This window comes from Pan paniscus, chromosome 16, assembly GCF_029289425.2.
Source record: "Pan paniscus chromosome 16, NHGRI_mPanPan1-v2.0_pri, whole genome shotgun sequence".
Taxonomy (NCBI): Eukaryota; Metazoa; Chordata; class Mammalia; order Primates; family Hominidae; genus Pan; species Pan paniscus.
Window position 1 is genome coordinate 64,219,007 of NC_073265.2, and position 27,832 is coordinate 64,246,838.

At 50.2% G+C, this 27,832-nt stretch overlaps 1 protein-coding gene across 3 annotated transcripts; it reads left to right on the top strand.

Annotated features, from left to right (window-relative positions):
* The first annotated feature begins 1,959 nt into the window (after positions 1 to 1,959).
* SCAMP5 (secretory carrier membrane protein 5) lies at positions 1,960 to 27,814 on the top strand. Of its 3 annotated transcripts, XM_057299935.2 has the most exons (8): positions 2,003 to 2,114; positions 13,995 to 14,062; positions 18,107 to 18,161; positions 18,992 to 19,120; positions 22,904 to 23,060; positions 24,181 to 24,282; positions 24,729 to 24,846; positions 25,100 to 27,814. In XM_057299935.2, exons 3-8 carry the CDS (start codon positions 18,155 to 18,157, stop codon positions 25,292 to 25,294), a joined length of 708 nt encoding a protein of 235 aa, XP_057155918.1. In that variant the 5' UTR covers positions 2,003 to 2,114; positions 13,995 to 14,062; positions 18,107 to 18,154; the 3' UTR covers positions 25,295 to 27,814. The 3 variants fall into 3 exon arrangements, with proteins under 3 accessions (XP_003811129.3, XP_057155918.1, XP_057155917.1); XM_003811081.6 differs by lacking the exon at positions 13,995 to 14,062 and having other exon boundaries at positions 1,960 to 2,114; XM_057299934.2 differs by lacking the exons at positions 2,003 to 2,114; positions 13,995 to 14,062 and adding an exon at positions 3,739 to 3,757.
* The last annotated feature ends 18 nt before the right edge of the window (positions 27,815 to 27,832 follow it).

Here is a 27,832-nt window from a genome sequence, read left to right on the forward strand (position 1 = left end):
ATTCATTTCATCCTTGCAGGAACCCTAAGACACGGGTCCCATTATCACCATCCTTATTTTACATATGTGGAAAACTAAGGTTCAGTGAGGATTAGTACCTTCTCAAATTCACACTGCAGGGAAGGGGCAAGGTCTGCCTTCTAGGTTTATATTCTTAACCACTGCTGTATGCTTCTTCTCATGGTAGGTAACCAGCAAATGCCTATTAAGTAAACGTTTGTTTAAATGATCATTGTTCCCTTCCATTTACCTAAATAGGGAAGGTACAATCTACTGGGACAAAGGTGGGCTTCTGACTTTGGACCTGCTCACTCATCCTACGTTAGTTGTTTATCAAATAGGAGACCCTTCTGATTCTTCTGAGTGGAGAAAAATTGTCCGTGGTCATCAGATGGGAACCCCAATATTTCCCTTGTAGGACCTACATGAACCACAAGATATCTCCTATAAATTCCATGTGGTTTCCAGACATCTTCCTTGTGGATCCCAGTGTGGACCTCAGATATCTCTCCTAAAGGCCTATGTGAACCCCTATATCTTTCCTGAGGCCCACATGGACTCCCAACATTTTCCCTGTAGCAGCCACACTTGATAACTTCGACAGGTTCCCAGTTGTCATCTCATTGGCTCCTCTCCACAGCTCTGTAAATCAGCCTTGGCTTGCATTATAGCAGGGAGAGAGAGCATGTGGGTCAACCAGGGACAGGACTGACACAGAACCCAGTTGTCCTGCCCCGAAGCCCAGGACCCTTCCTTCCTGGTTGGCCTGGTGGCAGGATGATGCTTCCTGCTCAGCCCTTCCCAGGCACCGAGGCTCTCTCCCTCCTTTTCCCCTCTGCCACACTAGTTCTTGTCTGCCTTTTTTCACTGCCACCCCATTTTCATGCCAGCTGTGGGAGTGAGGCCCCACTCCTGGCAGGATGGAGCCAGACAATGGGCCCTTATTCTAGGCAAAGAACCCCTGTAGTGTCTCCCACCCACTGAGGCCCCCTTCAGGCCTAGGATGGTGTGGGTGGGGGGTGGAGGGTGGGTGTATGGTGTGGGGGAAGGAGCAATTGGCTGGCAGGACAGACAGTGGCCCTGGCCCTGGCTGTAGAGATCCCACGGAGGTTTACTATGTAAACACCAATCACAATAAAATCCTGTCTTCACTCCCAGCCCATCTCTCCAAGTGGGTCTCTCTCAACCCTCCAAAGCTCTGGGTTTTTAAACATTTACCCTTGCCTCTACTCTCTCTTGGTGTTCATCTCTGCATATCACTGTCTCTTTCATTCCTTTTTCTGAGTCTCTTTCTTTTTCTAAGCCTCTCCTCTCTCTCTCTCTCTCTGCTCCTTTGCGTAATTTGTCTCTATTTCTTGCCTCTTTCTTGCTTCATTATGCTCCCTTACCTATCTTATCTTTCCATGTCTTTTTTCTCTCCAGGCCTTGAGCTCTCATCTCAGTCTCTCTCTCCGTGTGTCTCTGTCTCTGTTTGCAGCTCTTCTTTCTCGTCCTCCTATGTCTTCTTTCCGTGGATCTGTGTCCTTGCCTCTCTGAATATCATCTCCGATCTTCCGTCCTCTGTTCTCTCTTTCCCCCTGCGCCTGCAGATCTGAAGGACCTTCCGCAGTCACCACACTCTCCTGCTCTCAGCTCTTTCTCATTCCTTTCTGGCACGTCCCAGAGGCTCCTGGCATAGGTATAGGAGGTTATTCTCCCCAGTTTACAGATATGGAAGCTGAGGCTCTGGCTGCTGGTGCCAGGCTCCCATCTCTGGGTCTCTTCCTTCCACCTACACGCCAGGCTCTTGTCCCTGAAGTGCCCGTCAACCACCTGATCCGGCCGGGGCCCGGGAACTAGCACCTCGGACAGCTCCTGGAAGATGCCGGGGCGGCCGGGTCGTCCTTCTCGCGAGCTCAGGAGGAGCAGCCTTAGGAGCAGAGCGGAAATCTCGCGAGAGTGACTGCTGCAGGCAGTGGCGGCGCGGGCGCGCGCAGAGACGGCCTCGGGCGCGCGCGCGCGCTCCCCGCCCCCAGCCCCGGAGCGGCTCGCGGCCGGCTCCGCGCCGCATCGCTCGGGTGCAGCGCAGCTCAGCGCAGCGCTGCGGCCTTTCGGCAGCCGAACGGCCGCGGCAGGTGAGTCTGGGCATGAAGGCTGGGAGGAGAGCGTTGAAGGGAAGCTGGGCGCGGGGCGAGAGGGGTGGGGGTCGCTGGCTGCAGCTTTGTTCCTCCTACACTTCACCTTTGGATGCAGGAAGAAGGCCGAACTGCTGGAGAGGTGGGAGTGGAGGTGACCTTTACTGTTTGGGGCTGGGGGAGAGCGCTCAGGGCGCACCCAGGCCCCCCAAGCCCCCCAAGCCCCCCCATTCCCATCTGTGGCTCCCGCAGAGGGAACTGGGCCTTTGGGTGACGTCAGACCCTGGATCTGGAGCCTGAGCTTTGGGCCCTCCATCCCCCCCGCCAGCCCCACCTGGCGTTCCCTGGAAACCGGCCTTCTGGAGATGGCGCGCGCAGCCGGGGATGGGGGCGACTGGAAGGGGGTGCCCGTGGCTTCCTTTGGGCCTTTCCTTCCAACTAGCGCCTGCAGGTGGACCCGGGTTGACTTCCCTCACCTCCCTCGGGCGGCCGACCTTTGGATGGCGGACCTCAGCCGCCCCAGGGTTGCGAGGCGACGGGCGCGCTGGCCCAGGCCACCAGGCGGGCTCCATCAGGGCTTTGGGTGGTGAGTTGGGGGCGCCGGATTTGGCTCATTTCAACGCTGGCCGGAGGTCACGAGGTTGGAGGTGAGGTGTTTGGGAACCGATCCTTGTCCTCCGCCTCGGGGAGCTCCTGGTCTGTGGGTTGGGGGAACCAAGTAGAGACTCGGACTGAGCATTCACTGTCACAGGCGGCTTAAACAGGTAATGTCCCAGCTTCCCGATGGGGAGATCAGTGAGGGCCTGGCAGACTTTCCCAGGGACACAGAGAGAAAGGGAGGCGACAGCTAGCGAATAGGAGACTTCCAGAGGTGATGGGATTTGGGTGGGAGGAGAGGCAAGAGAGGGCATTCCAGGAGAATGTATGGGCAAAGGCACAGGGATGAAAACGAGCACAGCTGTTGGGGGCTGAGCCTGGGAGCTCAGCCATGTGACTGCCCATGGGGTGGTGGAGTCTGGAGAAATTTGCAACCTGTCCCCTACACGTTCTGCCTCACGGAGCAGGGCTCTGAAAGAGGGAGATGGTTCTTGCAGGGGCATGATTGGCAGAGAGATTTTGTTTGGGGCTACACAGGTCTTGCTAACTTAGGTTTGTTCTGGGCTTGGTGAGCCTTAGGGCAAAGTCTCTAGAGCTGAGAGGGGGCTGTCTCTGGTGAATGGGCCCCTGAAAGAGGGTCTTAGGTTTAGCAAACCCCTTGGAGAGTTAGTGTGGTCCCAGGAGGGGAGTTCTAGAGAGAGACCTTGGGCTCTGTGGCTGTTTCTTTAACCGCTTCCTGAGTGGCCACCTCCAAGCAAGTTCCCCAAGTCACCTCCCCTCTCTGGGCGTCTCTTTCTAGCACCTTTCTCTAGGGATGAAATAATAGGACTAAGTAGTGACCTCCCTTGAGGATGCTCCTTGTTCTAGTTTAGAGCATCCCCCCTTTCTTCTCCCTCTTCCTTTTCCTTTCCTCCCCCATCCCTCTGCCTCCCTGTCCCTATCCCCACCCCTTGCCCCCCACAGCATTTCCTTTACAGGCTGCACTTCCTTCCCTGCTGCCAGCCAGGAGTTTCGGAAGGTTTCCCGGAGGAAGTGTGATATAGCAGGTTTGACAGCAGCTTTGGGCTTAATCTGATTGGGGGAGGGCGTTAATTGCCTCCCTCCCACCCATTGGGAGAGTGTCCAAGTCTTAAGCAAGTATATGGGTTGACTGTGCTCTGTGCTGGGTCCCTCCTGGAAACTCCATCCAGGAGGGAGTGAGGAAGAGATTATGGGAGAAGACGTGAACACTTAGTGCCCAATGACTGACTCAAAATGTATGCAGCGGGATGCAGCGCAGCGATTTTTGGAAAGGCTTCCCAGAAGGGGTGGGATGTGAGAAGGGAGCAGGACTTAGAGGAGCTGATAGTGCTGCCAGTTTAGGGGCACTGGAAGCAGAGGGGGCGGCTAGAGATGATCTCCTGCATGAGGCTGGGAGTGTAGGAGGCAGGTCAACCTGTGAGCAGCCAAAGGTGGTGGGAGGGAGGTTTGTAGCTGACTGGCACAAAGCCTTGAATGCCAGGCAAAGATCTGTAGGAGGCTACTGAATAGTCATCAGTAGGACAGGGACAGCATGGCCAGGAGACTGCTGTTTTCTGAGGATTATTCATAGTTCTGGGATTTCAGGGCAGAAGATGGGGCTAGGAGTGGGATGAGGGGATTGGAGGTAGAGCAGGAGGGGGAAACTTCCATCTTAGCAGGTTGGCTCTGGGCAGCAAAAAGGAATCACCATTTCTGTGCCAGGGATGAGGGGCCCATACTGGTGAGCAGGGAGCCCTGGAGTTAGCCCTAGGACTCTGGCCTGATCTGAAGCCAGGCTTGACCCTCGTCTGCTGCCAGAGGCCTCAGTCTCCCCACTGTGGGGGCTTCTGTCCTAGCTTCACAATAAGGAATGGAATACATTATAGTCAGGGTTTCATGAACAAAATTCAGGTAGTATCTGCTATCTTATTGATAATTAAGGTGTTTCCCTAGGCCTACATCTTTGGAGGGATATGTAGCCCTCATCCCCATTATAAAAGATTATCAGTTGAGCAGATTGCTAATTCTTCTGTTTTGTAGTCTAAGAACTTTGGTTTGGCCGGCGCGGTGGCTCATGCCTGTAATCCCAGCACTTGGGGAGGCCGAGGCGGGTGGATCACCTGAGGTCAGGAGTTCGAGACCAGCCTGGCCAACATGGTGAAACCGTGTCTCTAGTAAAAATACAAAAATTAGCCAGGCATGGTGGTGCACGCCTGTAATCCCAGCTACTAGGGAAGCTGAGGCAGGAGAATAGTTTGAACCTGGGTGGAGGAGGTTGTAGTTAGCTGAGATCGTGCCACTGCACTCCAGCCTGGGCAACAGAGTGAAACTCCATCTCAAAAAAAAAAAAAAAGAACTTTGGTTTGCAGAGGCCAGTGATTGCTGTCTTCCCCTCCAACCCCCCACCCCCCATTTCAAAGGCTTCCCGGAAACAAGGGCAGAGAAGCCCGGAGCCTTCCATTTCTGTGACCCTAGTCTTCTACCACCCTCTCAAGCCCCAGATTCTCTCTGCCCTAACCTTTATATACAAACAAGGCAGCTTTGCCCTGTGCTCTGGTTTCTGCTCTGAATTATTCATACTTTGCTGCACTGACTTCTCTGGAACTGTAAGCAGACTTTTGGGAGATTGTCTGGGACCAGGGACAGGGGTTAGGCTGGAGCCCGGTTAGGGAGAAGACTCCTCCTTTGAGGCCCCTATGTTCTAGTTGTTTTCTCCTCTCCCTCTGCTTCCTTGTTTTCCTGGAGGTCTTTAGTGCTGGACCACAGTCTCCCACTCCATGTCCCATTGTCTCAGGGGAGGTAGTGCCTCTTTCAGTCACCATTTTAACCAACTACATCTGAATGTGGTCCTCATTGGCATGTGGCCACCTCTGAAATCTTAAACTCTAGTATTTCTCTCTGACCACAGTCTAACTAATGCTTTATGTGCTCTGACCTCAAGGAGACCTCTAGTTCTCAGACACCTCCATTTTCTCCATCTCATGAATTGCCTCTTCCGTGTTCTTTCTGAACTCCATGCCCTCAACCACTTTGCCACTTTGCCTGTGTGTCACCCGAGCTGCCAGGAAGGGTCTCCAGTCTCAGCCATCCCTTCATCACTTATAGAAACCCCTCTCCTCATTCCCATCAGTTCCCCTTTCTATTCCATGGGAGGAGTATTCCAAACTGGACTACTCTCCCCAGGCCCTTTGCTCATGTAGAGGGTGGTTGGGGTGTGTGTGGGGGAGGTGGAACCACCCCCATGTTTTCCCGAGGCGGAGCTTGCAGTGAGCCGAGATTGCACCACTGCCCTCCAGCCTGGGCGACAGAGCGAGACTCCATCTCAAAACAAAAACAAAAACAAAAACAAAACAAACAAAAACAAAAATAAAAAAACACAAAAGTTAGCCGGGCATGGTGGTGTGCACCTGTAGTCCCAGCTACTCGGGAGGCTGAGGCAGGGGAATTGCTTGAACCCAGGAGACGGAGGTTGCAGTGGGCCGAGATCGCGCCACTGCACTCCAGCCTGCTGACAGAGAGAAACGCTGTCTCAAAAATAAATAAATAAAATAAAACACTTCCTGATTGCCATATCAACTTGTCACCTGACTGCTTCATGGCCATGGATATTGTTGACCCAGTCGACCAGTCATTAAAAAGATTGAGATAGATCTGTATTCATTAACATGAAAAACTTTCACGAGATATTGTTGAGTGGAAAAAAACAGGTTATAAAACAGGATGTGTAGAATGATCTCATTTTTTGTCATATATGATTCTATATACGTTAAAAATGAAAGCCAACAAAATCCACCAAACCTAAAGATCAGACTGTTAAAGGGGTGGCATCTGAGAAGGTGGATTTTGGGAAGACTTTTCTACTTTATGCACTTAGATTTTTTTTTAATTGCATATATTTTTACACATAGCTAAAAAGCAACATATTAATTAACTAATTAGTTTAGAGATGAGGTCTCACTATGTTGCCCAGGCTGTAGTGCAGTGACTATTCACAGGTGCAATCATAGCTCATTGTAGCATCCAAATCCTGGGCTCACACAATCCTCCCACCTCAGCCTCCTGAGTAGCTGGCACTACAGGCACATGCCACCGGGCTAGGCATATTTAAAAAACCTTTAAGGCCATTTTTTTTTTTTGAGAGGGAGTCTTGTTCTGTCCCCCAGGCTGGAGTGCAGTGGCACAATCTCGGCTCACTGTAAGCTCTGCCTCCTGGGTTCATGCCATTCTCCTGCCTCAGCCTCCCAAGTAGCTGGGACTACGGGCCCGCCACCATGCCTGGCTAATTTTTTGTATTTTTTAAGTAGAGACGAGGTTTCACCGTGTTAGCCAGGATGGTCTCAATTTCCTGACCTCGTGATCCGCCCGCCTCGGCCTCCCAGAGTGCTAGGATTACAGGCGTGAGCCACCGCACCCAGCCTTTTTTTTTTTTTTTTTTTTTTGAAGAGAAGAAGAATAAAATCCTTCAGTGGCTCCCGTGACGCTGAGGACAAAGTCCAAATACTGCCCATGGCCTTCAAGGCCAGGATGACCTAGCCCCATTTACCTCTCAACTCCATTTTGCCTTTCCTTTGCTCCCTTCACTTTGAGATTTATCCTTCCTCTGCCTCTTTCGTTCCTTAAGTATGCCGTGCTATAGCTCTTCTGACCTTCACACCTGCTTTCCTGATTCTCTTTCCCTGGCCAACTCCCTATTCCTTGTTAAAAATTCAGCTCCAGGCCGGGCGCGGTGGCTCACGCCTGTAATCCCAGCACTTTGGGAGGCTGAGGCGGGCGGATCACGAGGTCAGGAGATCGATAATAGCCGAGACCATCCTGGCTAACACGGTGAAACCCCGTCTCTACTAAAAATACAAAAACAAAATTAGCCGGGGGTGGTGGCGGGTGTCTGTAGTCCCAGCTACTCGGGAGGCTGAGGCGGGAGAATGGCGTGAACCCGGGAGGCGGAGCTTGCAAGTGAGCCGAGATCGCGTCACTGCACTCCAGCCTGGGCGACACAGCGAGACTCCAAAAAAAAAAAAAAAAAAAAAATTCAGCTCCAATATCTATGAAGCCATCCTTGACTCCTGTAAGACAGACCAGGGAGGTGTTCTGTGTTACCACAGCTTTCTGAGTCTGCTCTCCCAGAGTGCTTAGGCTGTGTCAGAATTGCTCCTTGATTTGGCTGGGTCCTGTATGCTTATCTCCTCCCTCTCACCTTCATCTTGTCTCCTCTATCACAGAGAAAATTGGGCTAGGTGCAGTGGCTCATATCTGTAATCCCAGCACTTTGGGAGGCTGAGGCGGGTGGATCTCTTGAGTCCAGAAGTTCAAGACTAACCTAGGCAGCCAGGCACCTTGGCTTATGACTGTAATCCCAGCACTTTGGGAGGTTGAGGTGGGTGGATCACGAGGTCAGGAATTGGACACCAGCCTGGCCAATGTGGTGAAACCCCGTCTTTATTAAAGATACAAAAAATTTGCCAGGTGCAATGGCACGTGCCTGTAATTCCAGCTACTCGGGAGGCTGAGGCAGGAGAATCGCTTGAACCCAGGAGGCAGAGGTTGCAGTGAGCTGAGATCATGCCATTGCACTCCAGCCTGGGCAACAGGGCAAGAGTCGGTCTCAAAAAAAAAAAAAAAAAAAGAGACTAACCTGGGCAACATGGTGAAACCCCATCTCTACCAATAAACAAAACAAAAAAATTAGCTAGGCATGGTGGCACGCACCTGTAGTCCCAGCTACTTGGGTGGCTGAGGTGGAAGGATGGATTGAGTGTAGGAGGTTGAGGCTGCGGTGAGCTGTGATTGCACCACCGCACTCCAGGCTGGGCAATAGAGCGAGACCCTGTCTCAAATAAAAAATAAAACAAAATTGAACGCCTGTGAAAATAAAATAATAAAACAGAAAATTGAAGCAGACATCCAGGATGCTCTCGCTGCCCATCTAAGACCTCAAACCTGCCTGCATCTGCTTGGATCCTGTTCGGCTTCCCACCTGTTAGGATCAAGGCTTGTCCACCTCCTTGCACTGGTGCCCCTGTGTCTCCCTCTTCACGGGCTTTGTCTATCAGGTAACATCTGTCTCTACTGTAATTGCAACCTTTCTATGTATCCTACACATCTCTGGCTTATTTCCATCTAAAATGACCCCCAGCTGCAGCCCTCCCTGGGCCCTCTCCCTACCCCCATATCCTACCCAGGTAGTACCCTATCTCTATTCTCTCTGTATATTGTCAGCCAGGCTTCTCTATCACTGCTGTCACCACCAAAACGATTCTTGCTGGATTCACAGCTAACTCAATGCTGTTAGTGTCATGAACGCGTTAGTCCCGGTAGTGCCATCCTTTCACATGGGAGCCCTCAGTGGCATTATCACATTTGTCCAATCTCTGCCCCTGGCTATGGAGACTCCACGCTCTCTGGGCTTTCCTCCTGCCTCATCAGCTGCTCCTTCTCATTCTTCCCCAACTATCCTATTCTGCTTGCCTTTTTTTTTTCTGCTTAACTTTCTTGACTTTTTATTTTTTTGAATAGGTAATGCATTTATATATGATTTACAGTTCACAAAGATGTTCCAAATTTTGTCAGTTCTAAGATGAACATTTTGATATTTCTGAAAACATTTTCATGTCTGTGTTTTAAAATTTCTGGCATCTTACAGTTACAAATTGCATTTTTATTTTTATTTTTTGGAGATTGAGTCTGGCTCTGTCAGTCAGGCTGGAGTGCAGTGTGGCACGATCTCAGCTCACTGCAACCTCTGCCTCCTGGGCTCAAGCAATTCTCCTGCCTCAGCCTCCTGTGTAGCTGGGATTACAGGCGCACGCGGTCACACCCGGCTAATTTTTATATTTTTAGTAGAGACAGAGTTTCACTGTGTTGGCCAGGCTGGTCTCGAACTCCTGACCTCAAGTGATCCGCCCACCTCGGCCTCTCAAAGTGCTGGGATTACAGGCGTGAGCCATGGTGCCCGGCCTGCAAATTCGCAATGTTTTTTCTTACTTTTGGTCAATAAAATAATGGTCGTCTTAAAACTGATGATGTCATCAATTATATGGAACTGGTATAAAGTTATATAGTAAATATTCTGCTTCCCACCTACTCTATATCCATTCAGTTCCTTTGTTCCCCAGAGAGCCACAATTACCATATTTTTTTCTTGATATCCTTCCAGAGATTCTTTGTGCATATATTATCAAATACAGATATGTATATTTCCCCCCACTTTTTATTTTGAAAAATTTCAAAGCTACAAAAAAGTTTAAAGAATAGGGCAATGGGCTGGGCACAGTGACCTCATGCCTGTAATCTCAGCACGTTGGGAAGCCAGGGCGGGTAGATCGCTTGAGCCCAGGGATTTGAGAACAGCTTGGGCAATGTAGCGAGACCTCGTCTCTACAAAAAATAAAAAAATTAGCTGGGCATGGTGGTGCACACCTGTATTCCCAGCTACTTGGGAAGCTGAGGTGGGAGGATTGCTTGAGCCCAGGAGTTGGAGGCTGCAGTGAGCTATGATTGCACCGCTGCACTCCAGCCTGGGTGACAAAGTGAGACCCTATCTAAAATAAATAAATAAATAAATAAAATAATGCAGTGAACAACTGTATACCCTTCCCCCATCAATTATTAACATTTTGCAACATTTGCTTTATCTTTTATTTTTACTTTTTTTTTTTTTTGAGATGGAGTTTCGCTCTTGTTGCCCAGGCTGCAGAGCAATGGCGTGATCTCCGCTCACCGCAACCTCCGCTTCCGGGGTTCAAGCGATTCTCCTGCGTCAGCCTCCTGAGTAGCTGGGATTACAGGCATGCACCACCATGCCCAGCTAATTTTGTATTTTTAGTAGAGACAGGGTTTCTCCATGTTGGTCAGGCTGGTCTTGAACTCCCGACCTCAGGTGATCCGCCCGCCTCAGTCTCCCAAAGTGCTGGTATTACAAGCGTAAGCCACCACGTCTGGCCTATTTTTACTTTTTAGAGACAGGATCTTGCGTTATTGTTCACTGAAGGCTCGAACACCTGGGCACAAGTGATCATCTTGCCTTAGCTCCTCATGTAGCTGAGACTACAGGCACACACCACCATGCCTGTTTCTGCTTTATGTATATGTATAAAATTTTTTCGCAGAACCGTTTGAAAGGAAGTTACAGACCAGAGACTGCTTCTAAAGACCAGCGTGTGTCTTAGAACAAAGGTGTTCTACAGGCCAGCGTGGTGGCTCACGCCTGTAATCCCAGCACTTTGGGAGGCCAAGGCGGGTGGATCTCTTAAGCCCAGAACTTCAAGATCAGCCTAGGCAACATGGCGAAACCTTCTCTCTGCAAAAAATACAAAAATTAGCTGGCATGATGGCACACACCTGTAGTCCCAGCTACTCAGGAGACTGAGACTGGAGGATCTCTTGAGCCTGGGAGATTGAGAGTGCAGTGAGCTGTGATTGTTCTGCTGCACTCCTCCAGCCTGGGTGACAGAGTGAGACCCTGTCTCAAAAAAAAAAAAAAAAAAGAAAGAAAGAAACAAAAACATGCACACATACAATACCCAAGAAATTTAATAGTGAATAGTAGTATCTACTATGCAGCCTATATTCAAGTTTCTCTAGTTGTCCTAAAAATGTCCTTTATAGCTGTGATTTTAAAATCCAGGACCTGGCTGGGCGCGGTGGCTCACGCCTGTAATCCCAGTACTTTGGGAGGCCGAGTTGGGCGGATCACGAAGTCAAGAGATGGAGACCATCCTGCCCAACATGGTGAAACCCAGTCTCTACTAAAAATACAAAAATTAGCTGGGTGTGGTGGCGTGCGCCTGTAGTCCCAGCTACTTGGGAGGCTGAGGCAGGAGAATAGCTTAAACCTGGGAGGCAGAGCTTGCAGTGAGCTGAGATCGTGCCACTGCACTCCAGCCTGGGTGACAGAGTGAGACTCTTGTCTCAAAAAAAAAAAATCCAAGATCCGGGCTGGTGCGGTGGCTCACGCCTGTAATCCCAGCACTTTGGGAGGCCAATGTGGGCAGATCACCTGAGGTCGGGAGTTCGAGACCAGCCTGACCAACATGGAGAAACACCATCTCTACTAAAACTACAAAATTAGCTGGGCGTGGTGGCGCATGCCTGTAATCCCAGCTACTCCAGAGGCTGAGGCAGGAGAATCGCTTGAACTCGGGAGGCAGAGGTTGCGGTGAGCCACGATTGCACCATTGCACTCCATCCTAGGCAATAAGAGCGAAACTCTGTTTCAAAAAAAAAAAAAAAATTCTGACAGGCTTCCCCATTGCATTTGGTTGCATGCCTCTTTTGTCTCCATTAATTTAGATAAATTCCCCCTGCCAATTTCTGTCTTTCATGACATTAACATTTGTCTCGTAGAATTTCCCACAATCTGATTTTGTCGGATTGTTTTTTCATAATTATTTTCAGATTAAACCTTTTTTTTTGGCAACAGTATTCATACATGACCTTGAGTCCTTCTGTGCACAGCATAGCAGGAGGCACATGATGTTCTTTCTTTCTTTCTTTTTTTGAGACGGAGTCTCACTCTGTCGCCCAGGCTGGAGTGCAGTGGCGCGATCTCGTCTTACTGCAACCTCCGCCTCCCGGGTTCAAGCAATTCTCCTGCCTCAGCCTTCCGAGTAGTTGGGACTACAAGCACGTGCTACCATGCCTGGTTATTTTTTGTATTTTTTGGTGGAGACAAGGTTTCACCATGTTGGCCAGGCTGGTCTGGAACTCCTGACCTCAAGTGATCCGCCTCGGCCTCCCTTTTTTTTTTTTTGCTTTGTTTTTTTGAGATGGAGTCTAGCTCTGTCACCCGGGCTGGAGTGGAGTGGCGTGCTCTCGGCTCACTGAAACCTCCGCCTCCCGGGTTCAAGCTATTCTCCTGCCCCAGCCTCCGGAGTAGCTGGGATTACAGGTGCCCGCCACCACACCCAGTTAATTTTTTGTATTTTTAGTATAGACAGGGTTTCACTGTGTTGGCCAGGCTGGTCTCGAACTCCTGACCTTGTGATCCTCCTGCCTCGGCCTCCCAAAGTGCTAGGATTACAGATGTGAGCCACTAAGCCAGGCCCTCCCTCTCTTTTAAAACATAAAATAATAATGTCACTTTGGACTCATGGATTAATAAAAAAAAAAAAAATCCATGTGGGCCAGGCACTGTGGCTCATGCCTGTAATCCCAGCACTTTGGGAGGCCAAGGCAGGCGGATCACGAGGTCAAGAGATCGAGACTATCCTGGCTAACACGGTGAAACCCCGTTTTTACTAAAAAAATACAAAAAAATTAGCCAGGTTTGGTGGCGGGCACCTGTAGTCCCAGCTACTGGGGAGGCTGAGGCAGGAGAGAGGCAGAGCTTGCAGTGAGCCGAGATCACGCCACTGCACTCTGGCCTGGGTGACAGAGCGAGACTCCATCTCAAAAAAAAAAAAAAAAAAAACAATTAGCTGGGTTTGGTGGCGGGTGCCTGTAATCCCAGCTACTCGGGAGGCTGAAGCAGAAGAATCACTTGAACCCAGGAGGCGGAGGATGCAGTGAGCTGAGATCATGCTGCTGCACTCCAGCCTGGGCAACAGAGCACGACTCTGTCTCAAGAAAAAAAAAGAGAGAAAAAAATCCACGTGGTTATTACTTTTGATAGTCTAATTGTCCCAAATTTGGTTGGTGGTAGCCCTTTCAGACTGGTTCTTGTGTCCTTTTGACTTGCCTCCATTAGTTATTGAGTGCTTTCTTTTTTATGATACCACAAGATGTTCCAGGCTAACCTTGTATTTCCTTTTCCTGGCTTGGGACCAGCCATATATATTTTTAAAATTCTGTGTTCATACTCATACCTCCGCTTTGAATCCAACACCACAAGGCTCTTTCTTACCTTTCCGCGGTCTGAATTGTATCTCCTCCTACAGTGAGAACCCACCTTCCCCAAATAATCAGCACACTGATTCATTTGCCCTCTCCTGTAGTATACGGGCAAAGCTTTAGAGTCGTCACAGCAGTACCAGCAGTAAGAGTAAACCTGCTAAAATTCATGACTTGTTTGCAGTTTCTTTTTCTTTTTTTGAGACAGGGTCTTGCTCTGCCGCCCGGGCTGGAGTGCAGTGGCGCAATCACACTTCACTGCAGCCTCGACTTCCTGAGCTCAAGTGATCCTCCCACCTCAGCCTCATGAGAAGCTGGGACTACAGACGCACATCACCATGTCCCGCTAATGTTTTGTTTTGTTTTGTTTTTGTTTTTTTGAGACGGAGTCTTGCTCTGTCGCCGGGCTGGAGGGCAGTGGCACGGTCTCGGCTCACTGCAACCTCTGCCTCCCAGGTTTAATCAATTCTCCTGCTTCAACCTCCCGAGTAGCTGGAACTACAGGCACATGCCACCACGCCCAGGTAATTTTTGTATTTTTAGTAGAGAACAGGGTTTCACCATATTGGCCAGGATGGTCTTGATCTCTTGACCTCGTGATCTACCCGCCTCGGCTTCCCAAAGTGCTGGGATTACAGGCGTGAGCTACCATGCCTGGCCATGTTTGTATTTTTTGTAGAGACGGGGTCTTGCTGTGTTACCCAGGCTGGTCTCGAACTCCTGGGCCCAAGCGATCCATCTGCCTTGGTGTCTCAAAGTGCTGGAATTCCAGTCATGAACCACTGCACCCGGCCTGTTTGCAGTTATTTTTGCCCTTGAGGTTTATCTTTCTAAGAGAACACAGAATTACTGTGATCAAAAGTTACTTGGGCTCTTTTTTTTTTCTTGTCTGTGAGATTGTTATCAATTTAAAGTATAGTTAGCTTGATTTGTTTTTGTTTCAGTTTTAGAGTTTGCTTTTCTTTTTGGTTTAAGTTTTTGAAATATGGAAGTCATTTTATGTGTACAAGTATATTAAAAAAACTTATTAATAAGTATATAAAGAATGGAAGTCTCTCTACTCATCCTAGCCCTTCCGTTATGTAGGTGACTATTTCATTACTTTCTGGTTGATTCTTCCTGTGTTTCTTTTGCAAAAATAAGCAAATTCATATGTGCATTCTTACTTCCCCTTTCTTACATAAGGGGTAGCATATGATTTACACTTTTTGTGCTCTCCTTTTTTTTTTTTTTATTTTACTTAATATATCCTGGAAAGCATTCCACAGCAGTTTACTGAGCTCATCTTTATTCTTTTTTTTTTTTTTTTTTGAGACATGGTTTCACTCTGTCACCCAGGCTGGAGTGCAGCAGCGAAATCTTGGCTCACTGCAACCTCTGCCTCCTGGGTTCAAGCGATTCTCCCACCTCAGCCTCCTGAGTAGTTGGGATTACAGGCTTATGCCATCATGCCTGGCTAATTTTTGTATTTTTTTGGTAGAGATGGGGTTTCACCATGTTGGCCAGGCTGGTCTCAAACTCCTGACCTCAAGTGATCCTCCTGCCTTCGCCTCTGAAAGTGCTGGGATTACAGGTGTGAGTCACCATGGCTGGCATCTTTTTTACATCTGTATAATACTCTATTGTATGATGCACCTCGTATATTCAAATAGTCACATTTAGGTTGCTTTAAGCATTTTGCTAATGCAAATAGTGTCATGTTGAATAACGTGTGTGTTTGTCATTTCTTATATCTGGGTAAATGACTAACAGGAGCAGGATTATTAGGTTAAAAGGAAAATATATTCTTATTATCTTCTCTTCCTTTTTTTTAATATGAAAGGTATAACATACAGACTGTTGTACATCTTGCTTTTTTTAACTACTCATCTTTTTGGAGACTTTTGCATATCAGTACCCAGAGAACTGCTTCCTCTTTTTAAAATTTTTAACAGCTGCAAAGCATTTTTAAAAATAGCTGCGGAACAGTCCATTGTATGACTACCATTGGTTTAATCAGTCCCCTATTGATGGTTTCTAATCCTTTGTTATTCAAAACAGTGCCGCAATTAATGCACCTGTGTATGGGTATCATTTCCTGATTGTCTCTATCATACCCTTCTCTTCTCTTTTTGTGGTAGATGTTACTGGGTTTTTGTATCTGTATTTGATCCCATATCACAAAAGAGTCTGAAGATTGTAATTGCCCGATCTTTTAATCAGGTCCAGAAGAATTTGATTGGAATGCTAGAAGTTTGTGTGTGTGTGTGTGTGTGTGTGCTTTTTTTCCTTTGAGACAGTCTTGCTCTGTTGCCCAGGCTGGAGTGCAGTGGTGCAATCATGGCTCACTGCAGCCTCTACCTCCTGGACTCAAGCAATCCTCCCACTTCAGCCTCCTGAGGAACTGGGACTACAGGCACGTACCACCGTGCCTGCCTAATTTTTTATTTTTTGTAGAGATGGAGTCTCACTGTGTTGGCCAGACTGGTCTTGAACTACTGGGCTCAAGTGATCCTCCTGCCTCGGACTCCCAAAATGCTGGGATTACAGGTGTGAGCCACTACACCCAGCCTGAAGTTTTTATTTTAAAGCAAACTTCTCATGGAAGTCTAACACACAGGAGATTGCACAAGTTGTAACTGTATGCTTGGAGAATGTTCACAAAATCCATACCTTTGTGTATCCAGAACCCCGACCAAGAACAGATGCCGGGCCCCCAGTCACTGCCCCATCAAGGGTAATACTATCTTGACTTCTAACGCCATAGATTTAGTTTTTCCTATTCCAAAACTTTAAGCAAATTTCTGCCCAGCTTTTAAATGTTGCATTGCCTTAGCACTTGGTTGTGGACCATTTTCTGCTGTTGACTATATAAATGTCCACCAAAGTCACTGTTCTAACAAGGTGATTGCTGCTTGGTTTCCTTGGCCTTAACTTGCCAGTGATTACTTAGCATGGGTCAGCCAGGCCTCCTGCTGAACTCCCAGGAGCAGAGCATGTTTGTACCCTCCAGATTCCTATAAGACGCCCTGTCCAGGTGTCCCCCAGCGTCTCTACCCTGTATGTCCCTAGCACAGCTGCTCGTCCTCCCCTGGAACCTCCGCCTCGTCTCACACAGGCTTGTCATGATGGGTCTTCACCATCCACTCGGGGTTAAGTGGGCAGGGAGTCTTCCAATTGCTCCCTTTCCCCTACTCCTTAAAACCAAGACCCCTTCAAACTTGTCTCCTAAGGGTCTCAGGAAGCACATCCTGCCCACCTTGCCTTTCCAGCCTCATCTGCTGCCCCCTCATTTGCACTCTGCTTTGGCCATAGTGGCTTTCTTTCCCTTATGATGGGTGGCTCATGCCTATAATCCCAGTGCTTTGGGAGTCCAAAGCGGGAGGATTGCTTGAGGCCAGGAATTTGAGACCAGCTGTGCAACACAGCAAGACCTCCTCTCCACAAAATATTAAAAAATTAGCATGGTAGTCTGTCCCTGTAGTCTAGCTACTCAAGAGGCTGAGGCAGGAGGATGGCTTGAGCCCAGGAGTGCCACTTTACTCCAGCCTGGGTGACAGAGTGAGACCCTGTCTAAGAAAAAAAAAAATGTGAAGCTCCTTCCTAGTAAGGAACTGTCCCTGTACGATGCTTTCCCATCTGCCTAGAAGGCTGTTTTGCCCGGGGAACTCCTCTTCATGCTTCAGGTTTTTACTACCACTTGTATTTAATTTCCCTGAGGCTGGGTGCAGTGGCTCATGCCTGTAATCCTACCACTTTGGGAGGCTGAAGCAGGTGGATTGCTTGAGCCTAGGAATTCAAATTAGCCTGGGCAATATGGCGAAACTTAATCTCTACAAAAAAATATAAAAATTAGCTGGGCATGGTGGTGCATGCCTGTAGTTCCAGCTACTCAGGAGGCTGCGCTTGGAGGATCACCTGAGCCTGGGGAGGCTGAGGCTGCCGTGAGCTGGGATTATACCACTGCACTCCAGCCTGGGCAACAGAGAGAGACCCTGTCTCAAAAAAAGTTTTTTTAATTAAAAAAATTTAATTTCCCTGCCTCTCCAGACCAGATTAGATCACCAGGACATGATGTGTATGTTTTCACGGTGGCTGTGCTTGCCTTTTGTATGATTTACTGCAGAGGTGATTGACTGTTTCATGGGGAGAGCAGGGACCACATCTGTCTCACTCATTCTTCCAGCGTCATATAAGTGTCCTAATAAATGAACAAAAGCAAAAGGAGCAAAGGGAGGCTAGCCTGTGACCAAGGCCGAGGCTCAGTCTATAATTCAAGGTCAAGGAATAGAATGTCACTTGGCTTTCCCTGTATGGGATCCCCTCCCAGGTTCCTTTCCTACCCTTGGATGGGGTTTTCGGAGAGTAGATTTTGTGCCTTGAAGCAGAGGGCGGGAGCAGCTGGTAAGATGCAGCTGGTGGAAGGGTGGCTCTGGGAGGAGGGGAGCTGCCTCCATTGCATTCACGGCACTGTGGGAGTATGTGCTGGGTCCTGTCCTGGGGAGCTTGCAGCCCAGATGAGGAGTAGAGAGGGACTGGGTTAGGTGTGGCCCTGATCTCATCCTTCTCTGGCTTTTCTTTCCTTCCAGTTCAGGACAAAGAGGTGTGGGCAGGCCACTGGGCCGGCTGGTAACATCATGGCAGGTAAGGAGAGGGGCAGGCTGTGTGGGTAGGACATGACAGTGAGCATAGCGTGGATGGCCCTCTTCCTGGTTCCTTTATCTCCCCTAGTCTTTGGAGGCCAGGTTCTTTCCATCTTACTGTCCCCAAGCTTTCCCCACTCTCTCCACTGAGGCCTGTCTGAGAACTTCAACATGACATTGTCTAGCCCTCTGTCAGATCTTTGGTCCTATGGACCAGGAATTGAGCACCTTGATGTCCTTGTCTTACTGTCCATCTGCCTGATTAGCTGCATGAGTGGCTCAGCCCTCCTCCCCTCTGTCTCTATTGCTTTCTAATACTCTGAGGCCTTTTTTATCTGGTTCAGAAGGCTCAGAGGTGTAGAATGCCAGAGCTGGAGGGAACTTTAGGGACCGTGTAGCCCAGCCCCCACTCCAGCAAATAAACTGAGGTCTAGAGAGGGGCGATGATTTGCCCCAGAGCACAAATGCTGAGTGGAGGCTGGAACCCACGTCTGTAGATTCTCACGCATCCGCTTCTTCTGCCTGGAGCTGCCCCCACTGAGAGGGTGGTACCTTGAGGCCCTGAGACAGTGTCACTCAGAATTAAAAAACAATAAATGCTGTCTGTCAAGGTGACATTGTTTTTTATTCTGAGTGACACTGTCTCAGGGCCTTTGGCTGCTTTGGGATCATCACAGCTGACCCGGGGAGGTAGGGACGGCTGAGTGGGGAAAGCAGAGTGGCCGGTGGCCACAGGGGCCAATGGGGCAGCACAGCCAGGGGAAGGATGGGCGTCTTGGATTGTCGGGTGGAAGACTGGAGGTGATGTTGTGCAATGTGTCTCATCCACAGAGAAAGTGAACAACTTCCCACCATTGCCCAAATTCATCCCGCTGAAGCCATGTTTCTACCAAGACTTCGAGGCAGATATTCCTCCCCAGCATCTCAGCATGACCAAGCGCCTCTACTACCTCTGGATGTGTGAGTGCCATGGGATGGGGGTGGGCCAGGGTGGCTGGAGGAGGCAGGAAGACTGGGCGTGCTGGGCAGCGGGGTGGGGTGCCCACAGGCCTGACTGTCCTTCAGTCCCACTTGTGGCATATGCATGGACCATAAGTCTTCCCCTGCCAGGCTCCCAGAGGCTTCTTCCATGGGCCACCTCCCCGACTGGGCCTCAGTTTCCCTCAACCTCCCCCATCTAGGCCTCTCTTCCCTTCCTTCCCCTCCACCCTCCTTTCACAGAGCATCTGGACGGGGGTCCCTCTCTGCAGTGTAATCCCTGTCTTCTTGCTTCCCCTTTCCCTTCCACTGGAGTAACTTTCCAGGGAACCTCTGGGGACTGTCAGGACCTCAGGATTCTGGATTTGGAGAGGAATCCTTCCCTCAAAGCCTTATTTGTCTTGCTTTCTCTGGAAGATTGCTCAAAGAGAGGAGGATTCAGCTGGGAGTTGGGAGCTGTGGGATCAAGTTTGCCTGGTCACTGTGCTTGCCAAGCAGCAGGTTCCTCATTTGTAGGAAGAGAGTATTGGCTTGGCGATTGCTGTGGTTCCATGCAGCTCTGTGTTGGGTGGTCTATACCTGTAAGAGTCTACTGTCAGGCACAGTGGTTCACACCTGTGATCCCGGCACTTTGGGAGGCTGAGCCAGGAGGATCACTTGAGGTAAGGAGTTTAAGACCAGCCTAGGCAACACAGCAAGATCCCTGTCTCTACAGAAAATAAAAAAATTAGGCCTGTGTAGTGGCTTACACTTATAGTCCCAGCTACTCAGGAGGCCAAGGCAGGAGGATCCAATGAGCCTAGGAGTTTGAGACCAGTATGGGCAACATAGCAAGACCCCATCTCTTTAAAAAAACTAGCTGGGAATAGTGGCATATGCCTGTAGTCCTAGCTACTCAGGGGACTAAGGTGGGAGGATCACTGGAGCCCAGGAGTTCAAGGCTGCAGTGAGCTATGATCATGCTACTGCACTCCACCCTGGGTGACAGAGTAAGAGCCTGCCTCTAAAAAAATAATTAAATAATCTAGAATTCTTTATTTAGAAAACCTTAGCATCAATGTTCTAAGGTTTTAAGGCTGAGAGTGTAAAGGCCTCATTTCTGGTGATCTGTAGCAGGGGGTGGGAAAGGTGTCTTCTTGAGGGGATGGGACTTGGCTGTGCTGAGGCTAGTTAGAAGGTACCTCTTAGGCATGTGAGGGGAAGGCAAGCTGGCTATCCTGTGCTGGGTGTGAGCCCCAGGAGCCCAAGATACCCGCAATGTGACTGCAGTTGGGTTCTGCTATATGTGACACTGCCCTGAGTGAGGCCTGCACTTAGCTGCCTACCTGGGCAGATGCTTGCATGTGCCGGCAAGGTGGTAAAATATGCTGTCTTTGCAGCAGGTCCCTCATGGCATGGTAGGAAGAGGATGGGGCAGACAAACTCAGTTTCAAGGCCTGGCTTGGCCTTTGAGTGAAGAAGGGATCTCCCACCATGTAACCTGAGAGAAGGGGGGATGGGACAGGTGTGGGTAAGTCTGTAGATGTTGGGAAGCAAATGAGGAAGTTACCTCTGATGGCTTCCATTTTTTCCATCAAATATGATGTAGTGTGGAGAGTGGGCTCACAACGAGGCCATGTTTGTCGACGGAGAGTGAGGACACTCTCCAAAGAAACCCGGCCCCTAAGATTTCTGGGCCACACACAAGGTTCATTTGACGTTGGCTGATGTGAATTTACAGTCTTCCTCATGGGGTCCCCTTTTTTCTTAGCAACATTCAGCTCAGGTACAGATGAGAATTATGTTCATCTAGGGTGAGTGTGGCCAGAAGGCAGGGCAGGGGAGGGAATAAGAAAATGAGTAATGAATTATGGAATCTAAGCTGGATAAGGAGAAGAGTGAAGACAGAAAGAAGCTGATGGCTAGAGAGAGAGAGGGGCTGAGCCCATGGGTATCCATTCCAGAGAGGAAGCAGAATAATTGCAGCAGAGGTGTTTGAGCAAGGGAGCTGGGGCAGGTTGGACTGGGGAGAGATGTGAACCAATATAATAGGTTAGTGTCTTTTCTATATAAAGAGCAAATAAAATCAGTTTTAACACCAAGCCTCCAGGAGATTTTGGGGCAATGAACAGGGATAGAGGAAATACAGCTGAAATGTACAGGAAGAAATGCCCACTCATGAGGGGCCCTGAGATGGGTGACGCAGTGGTCAGGCCAGGCTTGTAGGTCACTGTGTCTGACCTGGGCTCTGGGAACTCAACTTCTGGGAACATCTCATCCAGAAGCTGGATTTAAGGGCTATAAATATCTCCTTAAGTCCTCACTAGGCACCCGCAGGTGCTTTACTCCCAAGGAAATGTATATAACCCTTGAGGTGCTTAAGGGTTCTATTCAGAAGACAGGACCACAGATGCCTGGCTGTTTGAGGCCACGGTTGAGCCCTCCTTCCTTTGTTTATTCAGCAGGTCTTTGTGGACTTAGCTTTGTTTTCAAGGAAGGGAGTGCCCTGATGTTAGATAATGATGTGCTGCACAGACCCGCATGTGTTAGTACCAGCATCACTTTTATCTGTAAATCTTTGAGGTCCCTGCTGGCCGTGACTCAGTGACACTGTGCCTCCTAGTTCAGCTAGATGAGGTGGGGATGGAGGAGGGGGGGCCTGGGTCCTGTTCTTGGGGAACTTTTAGTCTGGTTGATGGGCTGGGATTTATATCTGGGGAACCTTGAGAGCAGCCCAGGTCTGTAGAAGGTCAGAGGGATGGGAGATGATGAGGTTGCAATAGCAAAGGAAGACTTCTTCAAGGAGCTGGCATGAGTGTTATCTAAGAAATAGATTAGATAGCGGGGCACTGTGACTCACACCTATAATCCGGCACTGTGGGAGGCCAAGGCGGGTGGATCACCTGAGGTCAGGAGTTCGAGACCAGCCTGGCCAACTTGGCGAAAAACCATCTCTGCTAAAAATACAAAAATTAGCTGGGCGTGATGGCAGGCACCTGTAATCCCAGCTACTCAGGAGGCTGAAGCAGGAGAATCGCTTGAACCTGAGAAGTGGAGGTTGCAGTGAGCTGAGATCGCGCCACTGCACTCCAGCCTGGGCGACAGAGCGAGATTCCATCTCAAAAAAAAAAAAAAAAAAAAGAAATAGATTAGATAAAGACTGAGATTCCAGCCGCCAATGCCTGCCCCATTTAAGTGCAAGGTAGATGGCACAATGGCTAGAAGAGATGTTTCCACAAGGCCTTTTATTTTTCCCTTTCCATGCCCATATCTCAAAAGAGAAAGTGTAAGGTCGGTTTCCCATGTCTTGGGCTTGGTGATTGCTGTGAGTCTGGGAGGGTCAGGGGCTGAAGCCATTCTTACAAGGACAAGAGCATTTCTACCACCCTGAGGCTTTGGGGCCCTTCATAGGGGCTTGCTGGGCAGAAGCTGTGGGTTCTGGAGGCTGTGCTCTCCAGATTTCTCAGGAGTGGGTGCTGGGGTTGAGGGGTGGGGGTTGGTTCAAGCTCCCAGCTTGCATTCTTACAGTCTTTACTCCTTTGTGTGTGTATGTGTGTCTCATGTGTCTCTGTATGTATTTGTTGGTACGGGTTGCGGGTCTTTTGTGTGGGTGTGAATCTGTGAATGTGTCTGCATCTCTCTGTGCTTGTCTGCGCTGTTGGCCTGGCTTGATTGTGGGTCTCTGTTGCGTTACTGGTGTGTGTGTGCCCATGTCCGGGTGCTCATGTGTCTCTCTATGGGCCTGGGTGTCTGTCTCTATGTGTGCATGTGCTCCTGGGCCTGCAGTGAACAGCGTCACGCTGGCCGTGAACCTGGTGGGCTGTCTCGCGTGGCTGATCGGAGGCGGGGGAGCCACCAACTTTGGCCTCGCCTTTCTCTGGCTCATCCTCTTCACACCCTGCTCCTACGTCTGCTGGTTTCGGCCCATTTACAAGGCCTTCAAGTAAGTGGTTGGTGCTATCCGCAGTGCCTAGCCGTCTCTGCCCATCTCCCCTGTCTCTTCTCCATATCTTTTCTCACTTCTTTTTTTTTTTTTTTACCCTCCCCCAAACTCACTTTCCCTTGCTCACCTTTGGCTCAGATTGCTAGGTAGGGCTTGGGCTTTCTGGGGGTGCCAAGTTGAGGTGAGAGGGCTGAGAGTTAGTTCCTTTCCTCCTCACTCTACCCTTGGGTGGGGGAAATATAGAGAGACCAGGCCTATTTTTTCTTCTGTCATCCCCTTCCTCAGGCAGCTGCATGTTAAATTTTGCCTGTGGGGCTGCCTGTCTTGGTGGAGCTGCCCATCCTAGTACCTGTGGGGCTAGCGGACTTGGTGCCAAGGACACCATCTATCCATGTGCCAATGGGACCAGCCAGCCATGTACCATTGACACTGTTCATGTGCAATGAGGTCATCCAACTGTGTGCCAGAGGGAACACCCATCCACATATCAGTGGGGCTTGCTGTCTTGGTGCCAGTGGGTGTCTACCTAGTGCCAAATGGCATTTTCAATCTTTGTGCCAATGTGACTATTCATCAGTGTACTAAGGCTATCTGTCTTGGTGCCAGTAGAATATCCATCTCAATGCTAATGGGGCCTTAAATCTCTTTGTGCCAATCAGGCCATCCATCTAAGTGCCAATTAGCTACTGTTTTGGTGCCAATAGGGTGTCCATTCTAGTGCCAATGAGACTTTCTATCTCTGAGCCTATGAGACCATCCATCCATGTACCAGTGGAGCTAGCTGTCTTGGTGTCGTTGTCCATCCCCTTGACAATGAGACTGTTTATTCCTGCCTCAATGGAGCCATCTATTTCTATGCCAATGAGGCCGTCCATCCATGTACCAGTGGGTGGTCTGTTCATGGGAAATCCCTCCCTGTGTAATGTTGCAACACACAGGTCTACCACGTGGAAACTTGCAAAGATGTACGGGTAGAACTAACCCATTCTGACCTCTCAATTAAGGCCTTTAAATGTCTTCTGTCCATTATGCACTTAAACTTGGAAGGGCTTGGGGGCCTTGAAGGCAGGGAAGCCCTGGCCCTCTGCCCAGGTGACGGGAGCCACCTCCTCTGCCGCAGGACTGACAGCTCCTTCAGTTTCATGGCATTCTTCTTTACCTTCATGGCTCAGTTGGTCATCAGCATCATCCAGGCCGTGGGCATCCCAGGCTGGGGCGTCTGGTAAGAGGCAGGGGTGTGGCCTGGGGCTGGCAGGGGTGGCGTTGTGGGTGTATCTTTTGCTTACCTTTGTGTGCTAAGCTGCCTAGCCTATGGGGCCTGAGTGATGGGTTGTTGGGAGAGTGAGAGGATTCGGGATAGTGTAGTAGTACAACCATAGCATCAGAGGGAAGGAGAACCTGGCAGTGGTTTCTTGGGGGCTGAGGGGTGTCAGGGATTATAGGAAAACCTGGGGGAAGAAAGTGTTGTATCTGAAGAGCACCTCTGAGCCACAGGGATGGGGTCTTCTTGAGCCACTGGCACAGGTTCTTTGGGTATCAGTAAGATGGTCCCTCTGCATCCAGTGATATGTTTCCTCCCTGTGGCAATGAGACGGTCCCTTCCTCTAGCGGGGGGCTCCTGGGCACCTCTTATCCTGCCCGCAGCCCCACACTGGCCTCTTCCTGCAGCGGCTGGATTGCTACCATCTCCTTCTTCGGAACGAACATTGGCTCGGCGGTGGTGATGCTAATTCCCACTGTCATGTTCACAGTGATGGCCGTCTTTTCCTTCATCGCCCTCAGCATGGTACGTGGTCCCCTCAAGGGTGAGAAGGTGGCTTTGGGAAGGGGCCGTGTTCTGAAACAAGCCCTCCTCCAAGTTACAAGAGGATCCCGAGGTCTTCCAAGGGACTCACTCTGGAATGGCCTGCAGGACTCTCCTACAGAGGCATTCATGGGGAGGGAGCACTGTTTTTTTTTTACAGATGGGTCCCATCTATTTCCTGGATGGGCTGCCTTTTCTCTTTGATTAACCCTTCTTTACGCTCTTTTTCCTACAGGTTCATAAATTTTACCGGGGAAGTGGGGGGAGTTTCAGCAAAGCTCAGGAGGAGTGGACCACAGGGGCCTGGAAGAATCCACACGTGCAGCAGGCAGCCCAGAACGCAGCCATGGGGGCAGCCCAGGGTGCCATGAATCAGCCTCAGACTCAGTATTCCGCCACCCCCAATTACACGTACTCCAATGAGATGTGAACCAGCCACGCCTACCAGGTGGCAGAGCTGGGGCCATTGGGACAGGGGGCTCAAGCCACATCGTCATTTGTGGTTACCAAGCAGGGTTCCCCCTTCCCTTTTCTCCTTCCCTACTTTGTACAAAGGACCAGAGTTATATATATATATATATATATATATGTATATGTCTGTCCCCCAGCCCCCACCTTTCAGATTCTGCTCTTGGCACTCAGCTGTGGGCTGCACGTGGAGCTGTCCCGTGCGGTAGTAGCTGTGTCTGTGTCCCCTCGTGAAATAGTGTGCAGTGGAGGTCTCTTGTGGTGCTAGATGTGTGTTTAGAGCTAAACCAGCCCCCACCTCCACCCTCCACCTGCCCCTCTTGCCTCTGGCCCCTCTGACCCTGGCCCAGGGACCCCTCACGGGGCCAGGGGATGCATAGCAGAAAGACTGGCCCCTTCCTAGGGTTATGAGCTGGAACTGTTTCTACTTTCAGTCTTCCTGGGAAGTAACAGTACTTAGCACTCTTGGTGGTGGGTGGGAGGGTGGGTACAGGCCAGGGATATTCCCTTGCTCTTTTGATCCCTCCAGGCCTCCCCTCCTTCAGCCTCCTCCTCCCTCATCTGTTCCCTGATGTCACATTCCCTGTGCTATCTTCCCTTGCCCATGGTCTGTCTATCTCTTTCCTATGTGGCTTTTCTTTGTCTTCCCCAAGGCTGAGTGTCCCAGTTTTATCTGCTCCTGGGACTGAGCCCAGATCCCCAAATCTAATCTGATTTACAGTTCAAGGAAGCTGATGGGGAGCTGGGCCTTACCCCTGATGTAGGAGGGGCACACAGCTGGGGGTGCAGAGCCCACCTGGGTACCTGACCCCCAGGGGATGAAAATGCAAGGGTGAGTCTGCTTGGGCCTGAGAGTTTGATCTGCAGGGGCAGGCTCGTCTTTTCTCTCCCCTGCCTTCTCCTCCTTCTCTCCCCAGAGCCCCCTTGAGCCCCTCTGCCTATGTCCCTCTGCCTCCTCCCCATGGCCCCAGCTGCTGTGGCTTGATTCTGCTACCCTGACCCCACCATGTGCCAGGTGGCATCTGCCTTACTGCCTTCCCTGAGGAGCTGGGACATGCTGGGCAGTTGTCAGATGTAAAGGCACAGCTGGAGCAGAGGGCATGTCAGTACTGATTGGTCCCTGGGGAAGGTCTGGCTGGCTCCAGCACAGTGGGGCATTTAGGTATCTCTCGGTGACCGTTGGATTCCTGGAAGCAGTAGCTGTTCTGTTTGGATCTGGTAGGACAGGGCTCAGAGGGCTAGGCACGGAGGGAAGGTCAGAGGAGAAGGCAGGCAGGGCCCAGTGAGAGGGGAGCATGCCTTCCCCCACCCTGGCTTGCTTGGTCACAGGGCGGTTCTGGGCACTTGAACTCAGGGCCCAAGCAGAAGCACAGGCCCAGTCCTGGCTGCAAGCACAATAGCCTGAATGGGATTTCAGGTTAGGCAGGGTGGGAGGGGAGGCTCTCTGGCTTTAGTTTTTGTTTTGTTTTCCAAATCAAGGTAACTTGCTCCCTTCTGCCTACAGGCCTTGGTCTTGGTTTGTCCTCACCCAGTCGGAACTCCCTACCACTTTCAGGAGAGTGGTTTTAGGCCCATGGGGCTGTTCTGTTCCAAGCAATGTGAGAACATGGCTGGTAGAGGCTCTAGCTGTGTGCGGGGCCTGAAGGGGAGTGGGTTCTCGCCCAAAGAGCATCTGCCCATTTCCCACCTTCCCTTCTCCCACCAGAAGCTTGCCTGAGCTGTTTGGACAAAAATCCAAACCCCACTTGGCTACTCTGGCCTGGTTTCAGCTTGGAACCCAATACCTAGGCTTACAGGCCATCCTGAGCCAGGGGCCTCCGGAAATTCTCTTCCTGATGGTCCTTTAGGTTTGGGCACAAAATATAATTGCCTCTCCCCTCTCCCATTTTCTCTCTTGGGAGCAATGGTCACAGTCCCTGGTACCTGAAAAGGTACCTAGGTCTAGGCCCTTCTTCCCTTTGCCTTCCTCTCCCCTACCCCAGAACTTTGGCTCCCTTTCCCTTTTCTCTCTGGTAGCTCCAGGAGGCCTGTGATCCAGCTCCCTGCCTAGCACCCATGACCTGTTGGATGTTACCTCCAATCAGTTTCCTGTCCTACCTGCCTCTTTGGCTTGGATCTATATGACCACGCTCTGGCTCTACCCTTGGGAAAGCCTGATCCCGGTGTGTGGCCCAGCTTGTTCAGGCCCTGGGATGCTGCATCTCCAGGCAACTATGCACTTTCCCGGGGAGAGAACCAGTATGAGAAGTGGGGGCAGGGCACACATTCATCTTTGTAGGAAGGTCTGGCCTGGGGTCGGGTGAAGGAGGGCCCAGGTCAGTTCTGGGGTCCCAGTGACCTGCTTTGCCATTCTCCTGGTGCCGCTGCTGCTCCCTGTTTCTGGAGCTGGATGTTCCCCAGCTGGCAGTTGAGCTGCCTGAGCCAATGTGTCTGTCTTTGGTAACTGAGTGAACCATAATAAAGGGGAACATTTGGCCCTGTGTGTTCTGCTGTGTCATGT

Coding starts and splice junctions, on each gene's coding strand:
- SCAMP5 (XM_003811081.6), top strand. Junction 19,121..22,903: donor CCTCTACTACCTCTGGATGT/GTGAGTGCCATG, acceptor CTGGGCCTGCAG/TGAACAGCGTCACGCTGGCC. Junction 23,061..24,180: donor CCCATTTACAAGGCCTTCAA/GTAAGTGGTTGG, acceptor CCTCTGCCGCAG/GACTGACAGCTCCTTCAGTT.